The sequence below is a fragment of the Jaculus jaculus genome, chromosome 22 (genome assembly GCF_020740685.1).
Source record: "Jaculus jaculus isolate mJacJac1 chromosome 22, mJacJac1.mat.Y.cur, whole genome shotgun sequence".
NCBI classification, from domain to species: Eukaryota; Metazoa; Chordata; class Mammalia; order Rodentia; family Dipodidae; genus Jaculus; species Jaculus jaculus.
The window spans coordinates 670,724-683,104 of NC_059123.1; the positions used below are offsets into that span (position 1 = coordinate 670,724).

Sequence of the window (12,381 nt, forward strand, 5' to 3'; positions counted from 1 at the left end):
TAGATAGAGAATGGGCATGCCAGGGCATCTAGCCACTGCAAGTGAACTCCAGGCATATGCGCCACTTTGTGCTTCTGGCTTACATGGGTACTGAGGAATCAAACCTAGGTCTTCAGGCTTCATAGGCAAGCACCCTAATCACTAAGCCATCTCTTCAGCCCAAAATTTTATATCTTCCATATATTGTCTGTTGAACTTGAAAAAAAAATAATTAAGTAAAGTGACAGATATGTTAATTGCAGAGCAATTATTTTGAGTTAGAACTTTGAGTAAGACTATTCAGATTGCTTTATTTTTATTTTCTTGAGAGTCAGGAACAATCAAGGACCTGTGAGGCTAAAAGAAGGACATTATAAAGCCTGAAGAGTAAATGAGAATTAAACAGTTTATCTTAACAGGTTGCCTCTGTGTTGGAATGCCATTTCTGATGTGGGACTAACTTAGTAATGCATGTGGAATCTTTGAAGCTTTTATCAGTCCTCAAAATGTGTATTACCCATTTTTTCCTCTAAGTATAAAGGAACATGCTATGCCAAGTTCTCTTAGTTCTTTTTTATTTCTTTTATAACTCAAGGTTATCCTTAGAATTTGTCTTTACTGTTGGTACTGCCCCTTAGGCATATTCAGAACATGAGTGAGATCAAGACTGATGTCGGGAGAGCTCGGGCATGGATAAGATTGTCTCTGGAAAAGAAGCTTTTGTCCCAGCACCTCAAGCAGCTGCTCTCTAACCAACTACTTACCAAGTAAGATGCTGCCTTTTAGGCATTCCTGTTGCTATGACTTTTGTGCTTGCAAAGCAGATTACGTAAACTGACAAGCTGGTGTCTTCTGCCTGAAATGCTGACTCATGGGCACATGCATTCTTATCTAATAGGAATGTGCTTCAGAAACTCTGTCCTCACATAATGCTTTGTCATTTCTGGAAGGGCACCCCATATTTCACAGCCAAAGATCAGATTACTGTGGTGTAATCTGAAAATAAAGCTAACCAGTCCACACGAGATGACAACCTCCAAAAGATATGTTCAACTTCTGTTACCCTTACACTATAGAACTCTCAAGACCTGGAGTAAAGGAAGGGGAAAAGTAGGGGGGGGGGCACAGTAAAGGGGCTTCTAAGAGCTTTGCCAATACTTGGAACCAGTCTAGTGGATGTCAGTTAGCTGCTAACTGCCTTGGGAGTTTACATTTACTATACCACCATTAGAGCAAAGGTTTACCAAGAACCTGACTAGACCTCCAACATGAAGTCTGTTGAATGCATCATGGTAACCAGTGCTACTTTTTGTCTTACTTATGTCCATGTCACCCTGAAGCATTTTAGAATGAGTCATAATATCCAGAAAGTAGGTTTGGTAAAGAATGAAATATGGGGCTGAAGAGATGGATTAATAAAGTGCTTGCCTGCAAAGCCAAAGAACCCAGGTTCAATTCCTCAGTACTCACATAAAGCCATATGCACAAGGTGGCGCATGCATCTAGAGTTCATTTGCAGTAGCTAGACACCCTGGTGCACCCACTCTCTCTCTCTCATCTTTTTGTCTCTCTCTCTCAAATAAAGAATGAAATGTGAGGAGTATAGGCATGACTCAATGAGTAGAGTTCTTGCCCTGAGTCAGTCCCTAGCACCAACATAAAACAAGGCATGTAGGAAGTAGAAAGCAAGAGGATCAGTTCATAGTCATTCTTGGCTACATACTGAGTTCAGCCTGGGATACATGAGACCCTGTCTCAAAAATAAAAAGAGGGCTGAAGGGATGACTTAGTGGTTAAGGTACACTTGCCTACAAAGCCAGAGAACCCAGGTTCAATTCCCTAGGACCCATGTAAGCCAGATACACAAGGTGGTGCATGTATCTGGAGCTTGTTTGCAGTGGCTAAATGCCCTAGCATGCCCATTTTTCTCTCTCCCTCCCCCTTTCTCTCTGTCAAATAAATAAATAAATGAAAATTTAAAAAGAAAGAAAACGGCAATGTGACATTTTCCCTGCCATATTTACTTATGCATTTAATTGAGAGAGAGAAAGAGGAAGAGAGAGAATGGGCACACCAGGGCTTTTTGCCACAAAATGAACTGCAGATGCATGTGCCACCTTCTGCATTTGGCTAACGTGGGGATCAAACCTGGGTCCATAGACTTCTCAGGCAAGTACCTTAACCACTAATTCATCTCTTCAGCCCTCAAATATTTTAAAATATATATTATTTATTTATTTGAGAGAGAGAAAGAGACAAAGAGAGAGAATGGGCATGCCAGGGCCTCCAGCCACTGCAAATGAACTCCAGATGCATATGCCCCCTTATGCATCTGTCTTATGTGGGTCCTGGAGAATTGAACCAGGATCCTTTGGCTTTGCAGGAAAATGCCTTAACCTCAAAGTCATCTCTCTCGCCTTCAGATATTTTTATTTATTTATTTGTGTGTGTACGTATGGGTGCACAAGATCTCTTGCCACTGTAAATGAATGTCAGATGCTTGCACCAATTTTTTTTGTTGTTGTTGTTGTTTTGTTTTGTTTTTTAAGCTAGAGTCTTGCTCTAGCCCAGACCTGGAATTCACTATGTATTCTCAGGTTGGCATCAAACTCATGGCAATCCTCCTACCTCAGTCTCCCAAGTGCTGGGATTAAAGGCATGTACCACCACACCCAGCTTAATTTATTTTTTTAATATTTTATCATCTATTTATTTGAGGGGGGCCAGAAGCAGAAGGAAGTAGAGAGAATAGGCACACCAGGGCATCTAGCCACTGCAGATTAACTCCAGGTGCCGGCACCACTTTGTGCATCTGGCTACGTGGGTCCTGGGGAATCTAACCTGGGTCCTTCTGCTTTGCAGGCAAGTGCCTTAACCACTAAGCCATCTCTCCAGCCCCAACTTTTTTTGCATCTGGTTTTACATGTGTGTTGGGAAATTGAACTCAGGCCATCAGACTTTGCAAGCAAGCACCTTAAACCACTCACTCATTTCCCCAGCATCTTAAACTTTTATTTTTAACATTCATGTAATATTCCAGCATCTGAGTATTCTACAAAAGTTTTTTTGCAGTGCTGGGGACGGAACCCAGGACCTTTTGAATGTCAAGCAAGTACTCTATCACCGAGCTAAATCTCAGCCCAAATAAATCATTTTTATGTTACAAGTAGTATTTAGAAGGCATTAAGTGAATTTTTGCCCACATTTCATAGGGTATCCTTATAAAGTTGATGAGTTAAAAGCTGTGACTGGTTTAGAGTAATTGTCACCAACAAATGGCTTTCCTGAAATATTCAGCCCCACATCCCCCTAAGGCATTTATATTTAACTTTTTTTTTTGCTTTGTTTTGTTTTGTTTTGTTTTTCAAGGTAGGGTCTCACTGTAGCCCAGGCTGATCTGGAATTCACTATGTAGTCTCAGGCTGGCCTCAAATTCATGATGATCCTCCTACGTCTGCCTCCCAGGTGCTGGGATTAACGGCATGCACCACCAAGCCTGGCTAAAGCTATTTTTATTGACAACTTCCATAATTGTAGACAATAAATTATGATGATTCCCTCTTTCTTTTTTAAAAAAAATTTTTTGTTATTTTTATTTATTTATTTGAGAGTGACAGACAGAGAAAGAGGCAGATAGAGAGAGGGAGAGAAAATGGGCATGCCAGGGCCTCCAGCCACCACAAATGAACTCCAGACACATGCGCCCCCTTGTGCATCTGGCTAATGTGGGTCCTGGGGAATCAAGCCTCGAACTGGGGTCCTTAGGCTTCACAGGCAAGCGCTTCACCACTAAGCCATCTATCTGTCCAGCCCTGATGATTCCCTCTTCTCCCTCACTTTCCCCTTCACAAATCCAGTCTCCATAATATCCCCTCCCTTTCTCTTTTGTTTTGATGTCATCTCCAAAGGCATTTATTTTTAATAATTGTTTTTAAGAATGAAAACTAGTGAGCTGAAGAAATGATTCAGCAGTTAAGGCACTTGCCTGCAAAGCCTAAGGACCAGAGTTCGATTCCCCAGTACCCACATAAAGCCATATACACAGGGCAGTGCATGCATCTAGAGTTAGTTTACAGTGGCTGAAGGCCCTAGCACACCCATTCTGTCCCTCTTCTCTTCTCTTCTCTTCTCTTCTCTTCTCTTCTCTTCTCTTCTCTTCTCTTCTCTTCTCTTCTCTTTTCTTCTCTCTCTTCTCTTCTCTTCTCTTCTCTTCTCTTCTCTTCTCTTCCCTTCTCTCTCTCCCTCCTTGAAAATAAGTAAATAAATACATTCTTTATTTTAATTTTTTATTTATTTTTATTTGAGACAGAAAAAGAGAGAGAGAAAATGGTCATTCCAGGGCCTCTAGCCACAGCCAACGAACTCCAGCTGCATGCACCACCTTGTGCATTTGGCTTACATGGGACCTGGAGAATCGAACCTGGGTTCTTAGGCTTTGTAGGCAGCACCTTACCAGCTAAGCCATCTTTCCAACCCATAAGTAAATATTTCTTAAAAGAATGAAAACTATTAGACTACTGTTTTGTGCTTGTCTTGCTCTTTTCAGGAAGCTTTATAAGCGCTATGCGTTTCTGCGTTGTGAAGAGGAAAGAGAACAGTTTCTTTATCATCTGCTTTCCCTCAATGCCGTGGACTATTTCTGCTTCACCAGTGTATTCACCACTATCAGTAAGTCTTGAGAATTGACTGTGAAGTGGAATTTCCAGATAAGCCAGGCATGGTGGCACACACCTACATCTCTGCAATTAGGATGCTCAATCAAGAGGATCAAAGTTTGAGAACAGTCTGAGCTATATAGTGAGTCCCTATCCCTCAAAAAAGACAAAGGGAGCAGGATGTGGTGGTGCACGCCTTTAATCCTAGAACTCAGGTAGAGGAAGAAGGGAGAGACCCCACTTCAGGAAAACGTGCAGACGAGTAACAAAGGCACCTGAGCCCAGTGCAGTGGGGCACTGCCTTAGTCCCAGCACTCAGGGGTAGAGGTAGAAGGACCGCCATGAGTTTGAGGCCACCCTGAAACTACATAGTGAATTCCAGGTCAGCCTGGGCTAGAGCAAGACCCTACCTCAAACAAAAAACAAAAAAAAAGTCCTGTGTTTGAGCCATCCCTATTAAAGTGGGGATGGGGGGGACACAGGTGATACCTTTCTTGGACTTTCAGTTTTTAGCCAAGGTCCATGATGGGATGGTGACATCTAGTGGTGAGCCTTTGGAAAATGATATATGCAGATCTCTGTACATCATAATTCCTCTTAAACATGAGTTGCCTTTATCTGTAATCCTAGCACACTAGAGTTGGAGGCAAGAGGACTGCAAGTTTGAGGCTAATCCACACTATTTAATAAGACTGTAAAAAAAAAGCACAGAAAATAGCTTTTCAAGCTGTGGCTTTATAGACTTCATGGTAAATCCAGAATGGAGAAACCACTGTTTATTGTTCTTGGCTCTGCGCATTGTACTATAGACTTGGGAAGGGAAAGTTTTGGAGTGTAGTACTTTGAGGCATTCCAAGAAAGTCATAAATAGCGGGTTACTGAACAGTATTTCCACATGAAACTTTTTATATGAAACTGTCTCAGTGACTATTCATTTGTACTCAGTTTCCTTACAGAATTAATTTATTTATAACTAAGCAATGGATATAGCTGGGTGTGGTGGTGCCCGTCTTTAATCCCAGCACTCAGGAGGCAGAGGTAGGAGGATCACTGTGAGTTCCTCCCAAATACTGGGATTAAAGGCATGTGCCACCACACTTGCCCGGCTAGCCTACCTTTAATCCCAGTGCCCAGGAGGTGGAGACTGCAATCTAGTGTAGCAAGACTAACCAAATCAGTGAATGCTGGATTCAAGTGAGAGCCCCTGTTTCAGTAAGGTGGACAGTACTGAAGGAAGACACTTGATGACGGCCTCACCCCCACATGTGTGCATGTGCACATGTACCCACACACGAACACACATATGCACATGTGTGCACACAGAGCATGTTATCTCTAAAAACCCACAATTCTTTTTTCCACAGCTCTTAATGTATACTGAGTTTACATATATGTGTTTTGTTAAAGGAGAAATGTACTTTTTTATTAATTTCCACTTTCCTTCAGTGATTCCATACAGGTCAGTGATCATTCCAATTAAAAAGCTGAGCAATGCTATCATCACATCGAACCCTTGGATCTGTGTTTCAGGAGAGCTGGGAGACTCGGGAGTAATGCAGATTCCCAAAAATCTCCTGGAGATGACTTTTGAGGTAGGTTACTAATATCTTTCATAGTTTTACAGCACTCTTGTTTTGTTTTTGTTTTTGTTTTTTTGTTTTTCCTTAAACCAAGTGAAATAAAGGAACGTGTATCATTTTTTGTGATCATGTACTTACTGATTATTGAGAGCAACTTATATGAGTTCACTTTTTTTTATTGTTAGCCTGTTTTTCTACTTGTATTGGTCCTTTTCTGTGATCCCCAGTGCCTAACACAGAACCTGGCAGCACAGAAAATTGGAACAAACGCTTTGTCTATAGTGATCCTCCTCATATGACCTTAACTGCCCTTTGCCAAAAGGACCAGAGAGCTAAGGTACTTGCTCAGGTTTTTGAAATCACACAGTGATATTTATAGAATGATTTCATTCAGTTGTGGGGTGGGAGGAGACTCTCCAGGGTCTTATGTGAGATAAGCATGAATTTCTTCATTGAACTATACTCACAACCCACAATTTGTAAGTTTTGAGACTACATAGTGAATTCAAAATCAGCCTGGGCTTGTGAGACCCTACCTCAAAAAACTTAAAAAATTAAAGCTGAGCATGGTGGTACACACCTTTAATCCCAGCACTTGGGAGGCAGAGGTAGGAGGATCGCCATGAGTTTAAGGCCAGGGTTTCCTCTTTCTCTGCCTCCCAAGTGCTGAGATTAATGGTATGTACTACCACTCCCAGCAAAAATAAAATGAAATAAAAACTTTAGGGCTTAGAGGTTAAGGCACTTACATGTAAAGCCTAAGGGCCCAGGTTTGATTTCCCAGTACCCTCATAAAGCCAGATGCACAAGGTGGTAGATGTGTCTGGAGTTCGTTTTCAGGAGGAAGAGGTAGGAGGATCACCATGAGTTAAAGGGTAGTCTGGGACTACAGAGGGAGTTCTAGGTTAGCTTGGGCTAGGAAAAAAAGAAAAGAAAAACCAGGGTGATAGAAATGGTTTAGTGGTTAAAGTACTTGCCTGCAAAGCCTAAGAAGCCATGTTCAATCTCTCTCTAGATCTCATGTCAGCCAGATGCACAAAGGTGAAACAGGTGCAAGGTGTACTTGCCCACTAGGTGGTGCAAGCATCCAGAGTTTAATTTCTGTGGCTGAGGGCCTGGCATACCAATTCTCTCTCACTCCCTCTGTCTCTTCTCTTTCTCTCTCTAAAAACAAGTATTTTTTTTCTTTTTCTTTTTTCTTTTTTCTTTTTTTTTGGGGGGGGGGGTTAAGGTCTCACTCTAGATCAGGCTGACCTGGAATTCACTATGGAGTCTCAGGGTGACCTCAAACTCATGATGATCCTCCTACCTCTGCCTCACAGTGCTGAGATTAAAGGCGTAAGCCACCACAGCTGGCTAAAAGTAAGTAATTTAATTAAAACAAACAAACAGAAAACTAGACTTGGGAGATGGGTTAGCTGGTAAAGTACTTGATGCCTTGATGCACAAGCAGAAAGACCAGAGTGTGGATCTCAAGCACCCATATTCAATGCCAGGCATAGTGGCATGCACCTGTAATTCCAGTACTGAGGAGGCAAAGACAGGGATTCCCCGGGGCTCACTGGCCAGCCTGTCTGACCAAATTGGTGAGTTTAGGTTCAAGGAAAGAGCTTGTATCAAAGAATAAAAGTGAGGGCTGCACAGATGGCTTAGCAGTTAAGGCACTTGCCTCAAAGCCAAAGGACCCAAGTTCAGTTCTCCAGGACCCACATAAGCCATGCCTCTGGAGTTAGTTTGCAGTGCCTAGAGGACCTGGCATGCCCATTTTCATTCTCCCCCACTCTCAAATAAAAAAAATAAAAGTGAAGGAATAAAGACTGAGGAAGACACCCATTGTCAGCCTCTGAACTGCACACATACATGCACACACACACACACACACACACACACACACACACATATGTGCATCCACACATGAGCAAATGTACCCACAAATACTTACGCCAAAAAAAAAGATCTTTGTCTGTTTGCTCTCAAAAAAATAAATAAAAATAAAACAAAAAAAGATTTTAAAGGGACTGGAGAGATGGCTTAGCAGTTTAGCTCTTGCCTGTGGAACCTAAAGACCTCGGTTCAATTCTCAATTCCCCAGGACCCACATAAGCCAGATGCACAAGGTGGCGCATGTGTCTGGAGTTCAGTGTCATGGCATCCTTTCCCACTTATTGAAATGCTTCTTTCTTTAAGGTACAAGTCACTGTCCATGGTGTTTCTGGGTTCCTCAGATAAAAGTATTGTTCCTTTCCTAGCATTCTTCCAGCACTTGTTTACATTTCTGGTCCAACACCTCATATAGCAGACTTCATTTGGTACCTAATTGTGAGAGAGCTACCTGAGAGCAAGGAATGCTGTGGACCTAGGGCTTAGCTTAGCACATTTTACAGGATAGATCTCTTCAGTTATAAATGGAGCCAAAAAGCCAGGCGTGGTGACTCACGCCTTTTAAGCCCAGCACTCCTGGAGACAGAGGGAGGCAGAGGTAGGAGGATCGCAGTGAGTTCAAGGCCATCCTGAAACTACATAGTGAATTCCAAGTCAGCCCAAGCTAGAGTGAGACCCTACCTCAAAAACCCAAATAATAATAATAATCATAAATGGAGCCAAGGCCCTCTGCTAAAGCAAAGAGGGAAGAGGAAAAATTGGCTATCGAATAACTTGTGGTCCTGTCTCTGCAGTGTCAGAATCTGGGGAAGCTCACTACTGTTCAGATTGGCCATGATAATTCCGGGTTGTTGGCTAAATGGCTAGTGGATTGTGTCATGGTCAGAAATGAAATCACAGGACATACTTACAGGTAAGTAAATGGCCTTATGAGCAGAACCTCAAATTGTTTTACAGCTTGTGGTGGTGGTGGTGGTGGTTTTTTGAGGTAGGGTCTCTGTTTAGCCCAGGCTGACCTGAAATTCACTGTGTAGTTCCAGGCTGTCTTTGAACTCATAATGATCCTCCTTCCTGTGCCTCCTGAGTGCTAGGATTAAAGACATGAGCACCTGCCTCAGTGCTCTTTAGATAACAAAAGAGGGCTGGAGAAATGGCTTAGTGGTTAAGGCTATGGCCTACAAAGCCAAAGAACCCAGGTTTGATTCCCCAGGATCCACATAAGCCAGATAGATGCACAAGGGGGCATCTGGAGGCCCTGGCACACCCATTCTCTCTCTTTCTCTCTCTCTCCTTTCTCTCCTCCTCCCCCCCCCCCCCGCCATCCTCCTGCCTATTTCTCTTGTGCAAATAAAGAAAAACAAAAATCTTTAACACATCAAATATTTTAAATTTTTCTGCTTTTTGAGTATTTTTATTTTATTTATTTGCAAGCAGAGAAAGAAGGAAAGAAAGGGGATGGCAAAGAGAATGAGTATGCCAGGGCTTTATTCAAACCAACTCTAGATGCATATGCCACTTAGAGCATCTGGCTTTATGTGGGTACTGGGGACTGGGGAAGTGAACCCAGGCATACCCTGTGAGCCAGCACCATTAACCACTGAGACATCTCCCCAGTCCCCTAAATATTGTTTCTAATGCTTTTCTGCTGCTTTCTGAACTTTGGTTTGGGGGAGATATATTTATTATTTTGTTATTTTTATATAATATAAAATTGATGCCAAAATACATTAAAGAAAAACCAGATTGTGGGGCTGAGAAGATGGCTAAGTCATCATACCTACTTGCCTTGCAAGCATAAAGACCTGTCATTCCCCAGCACTCAGGTAAAAAGCCAGATGAACAGCACCTGCCATATATCCCAACCCTTGGGAGGTGGAGATAAGAGAATCACTGGGACTCATCTAGCCAAATTGATGACCTCCAAGTTCACAAAGAGACCACAGACCAAAAAGTAAGGTGTAAGTTGATTGAGGAAGACACCCAACATTGACCTCTGGCCTCCACATGCACTCCAATACATAAACATTTATACACACACACATGCACAACATACACACATATATATGCATGCAAGAAAATTTGACTCAGAAGGTTTTTTATTTCCTGTTGTGTCAGATTTCCATGTGGACGGTGGCTGGGGAAAGGCATTGATGATGGCAGCCTGGAGAGAATTCTTATTGGAGAGTTAATGACATCAGCATCAGATGAGGACTTGGTAAAGCAATGTCGGACTCCTCCTCAGCAAAAATCTCCCACCACAGCCAGGAGACTGAGCATCACATCACTCACTGGGAAGACTGCCAGTGAGTACTTGGCTCCAGTGCCTCTCATGTTTTGGCTTTGTTGGCCATTTCATAGAACACAACTCTATTAGTGAATTATGGTGAGAAGGTAAAAGGAAGTTAAGGAAAATTAATTTGAAAGGAGACTTGAAAGGGTCAGGAAGATGGGTTATTAGTATGGAGTGCATGCTTAGCACACATAAGACTTTGTGTTCCTTTCCCAGCTCTAAACAAAATCCTTCTGCTGGGTGTGGTGGCGCATGCCTTTAATCCTAGCACTCGGGAGGCCAAGGTAGGGGTTTACTGTGCTTTTGAGGCCAGTCTGAGACTATATAGTCAGCCTCGACTAGATTGAGACCCTCCTTGAAAAACAAAAACAAACAAAAAAATAATCAGAGAAGGGTAAATATTGGAAGAAGAAAAAATCCTGCTGGGCAAAGAAACTCCTGGAAGCTGAAGACCCACAGAATATGTCAGCATTTTGCATTTCCATCTTAACTGTTTCCATGCAGTGAAAGCTGTAAACGACTGTTTTACATAAGAGCTCCTCCAGCAGTAGGAGCTCAGAGGTCCTTAAACAGTGTGAACTAGACTTTGTTCTTCTCAGGGTGATAAATAAATTAAATCCATAGCTAATCACCTCGAGAAAAAAATCTCACTACTCAGGAGGCCAATTTAGAAGGATTGCTGCAAGCTCTAGGCCAGCCTTGGCTGTAGTATGAAAACACTGTCTTGAAAAATAAAGAAGGGGCCAGGCGTGGTGGCGCCCACCTTTAATCCCAGCACTCAGAGGCAGAGGTAAGAGGATCACCGTGAGTTTGAGGCCAGCCTGAGAGTACATAGTGAATTCCAGTCAGCCTGGGCTACAGCAAGACCCTACCTTGAAAAACTAAGAAAGAAAGAAAAAGAGAGAGAGAAAGGGGGAGGGAGGGAGGAAGGGAAGAATTAAGAAAGGAAAGGAGGAGGGGAGGGGAGTGATATCTTAGTATTTAAGGTGCTTGCTTGCCAAGCCAAAGGACCCAGGTTTGATTCACCAGGACCAACGTAACCAGATATACAAGGTGGAGTTTGTGTGCAACAGCTGAAGGCCCTGGTATGCCTATTCTCTCCCCCTCCCATCTGCCCCTCTCTAATAAATAAAATAAATTTTTAAAAAGAGCCAGGCATGGTGGCACACACCTTTTTTTTTTTCTTTACTTATTTGAGAAAGAAAGAGACAGAGAAGGGGTGCACCAGGGTCCTTAGGCTTCATAGGCAAGTGCTTAACCACTAAGTCATCTCTCCAACCCTTTAATTAAAAAAAAAAAATATATATATATATATATATATATGTGTGTGTGTGTGTATATGTATGTATGTATGTAGATATATATATGCACACACACACATACATACACACACTTTTTCTTCTTTTTCTTTACTTATTTGAGAGAGACAGAGAAAGAGGCAGAGAGGGTGCACACCTTTAATCCCAGCGCTTGGGAGGCTGAGGTAGAAGGATTGCTGTGAGTTCAAGGCCACCCTGAAACTACTTAACTACATTCTGGGCCAGCCTGGGCTAGAGGGAGACCCTACCTCGGGAAAAAAAAAAAAAAGAGCAAAGCATGGTGGCACACATCTTTATTCCCAGCACTTGGGAGGCAGAGGTAAGAGGATCACTGAGAGTTCAAGGCCACCCTGAATTCCAGGTCAACCTAGGCTGAAGAAAGACCCTACCTCAAAAAAAGAAAGAGCTGGCTGTGGTGGCACACACCTTTAGTCCCAGCACTTGGGAGGCAGAGGTAGGAGGATCACCATGAGTTCGAGGCCATCCTGAGACAACATAGTGAATTTCAGGTCAGCCTGAGCTAGAGCAAAACCCTGCCTCAAATTTAAAAATAAATAAATAAATAAATAAATAAATAAATAAATAAAATTAAAAAATTAAAAATTAAAAAAAAACAATAAAAGCAAAATAAAATTTAAAAGAAGAAACTCCTTATTGACTGTGTTTTTAGAGTATTT

At 42.3% G+C, this 12,381-nt stretch overlaps 1 protein-coding gene across 2 annotated transcripts in view; it reads left to right on the forward strand.

Annotated features, from left to right (window-relative positions):
- The window catches only part of Dennd5b (DENN domain containing 5B), a 124,338-nt gene that overhangs the window by 94,276 nt on the left and 17,681 nt on the right, over positions 1 to 12,381 (forward strand). For both annotated transcript variants that reach the window (XM_045139475.1, XM_045139476.1), the window contains 5 exons: positions 618 to 746; positions 4,526 to 4,647; positions 6,081 to 6,226; positions 8,890 to 9,008; positions 10,211 to 10,398. In XM_045139475.1, the coding sequence (XP_044995410.1) occupies positions 618 to 746; positions 4,526 to 4,647; positions 6,081 to 6,226; positions 8,890 to 9,008; positions 10,211 to 10,398 (704 nt within the window). The remainder of the gene's footprint in view (positions 1 to 617; positions 747 to 4,525; positions 4,648 to 6,080; positions 6,227 to 8,889; positions 9,009 to 10,210; positions 10,399 to 12,381) is intronic.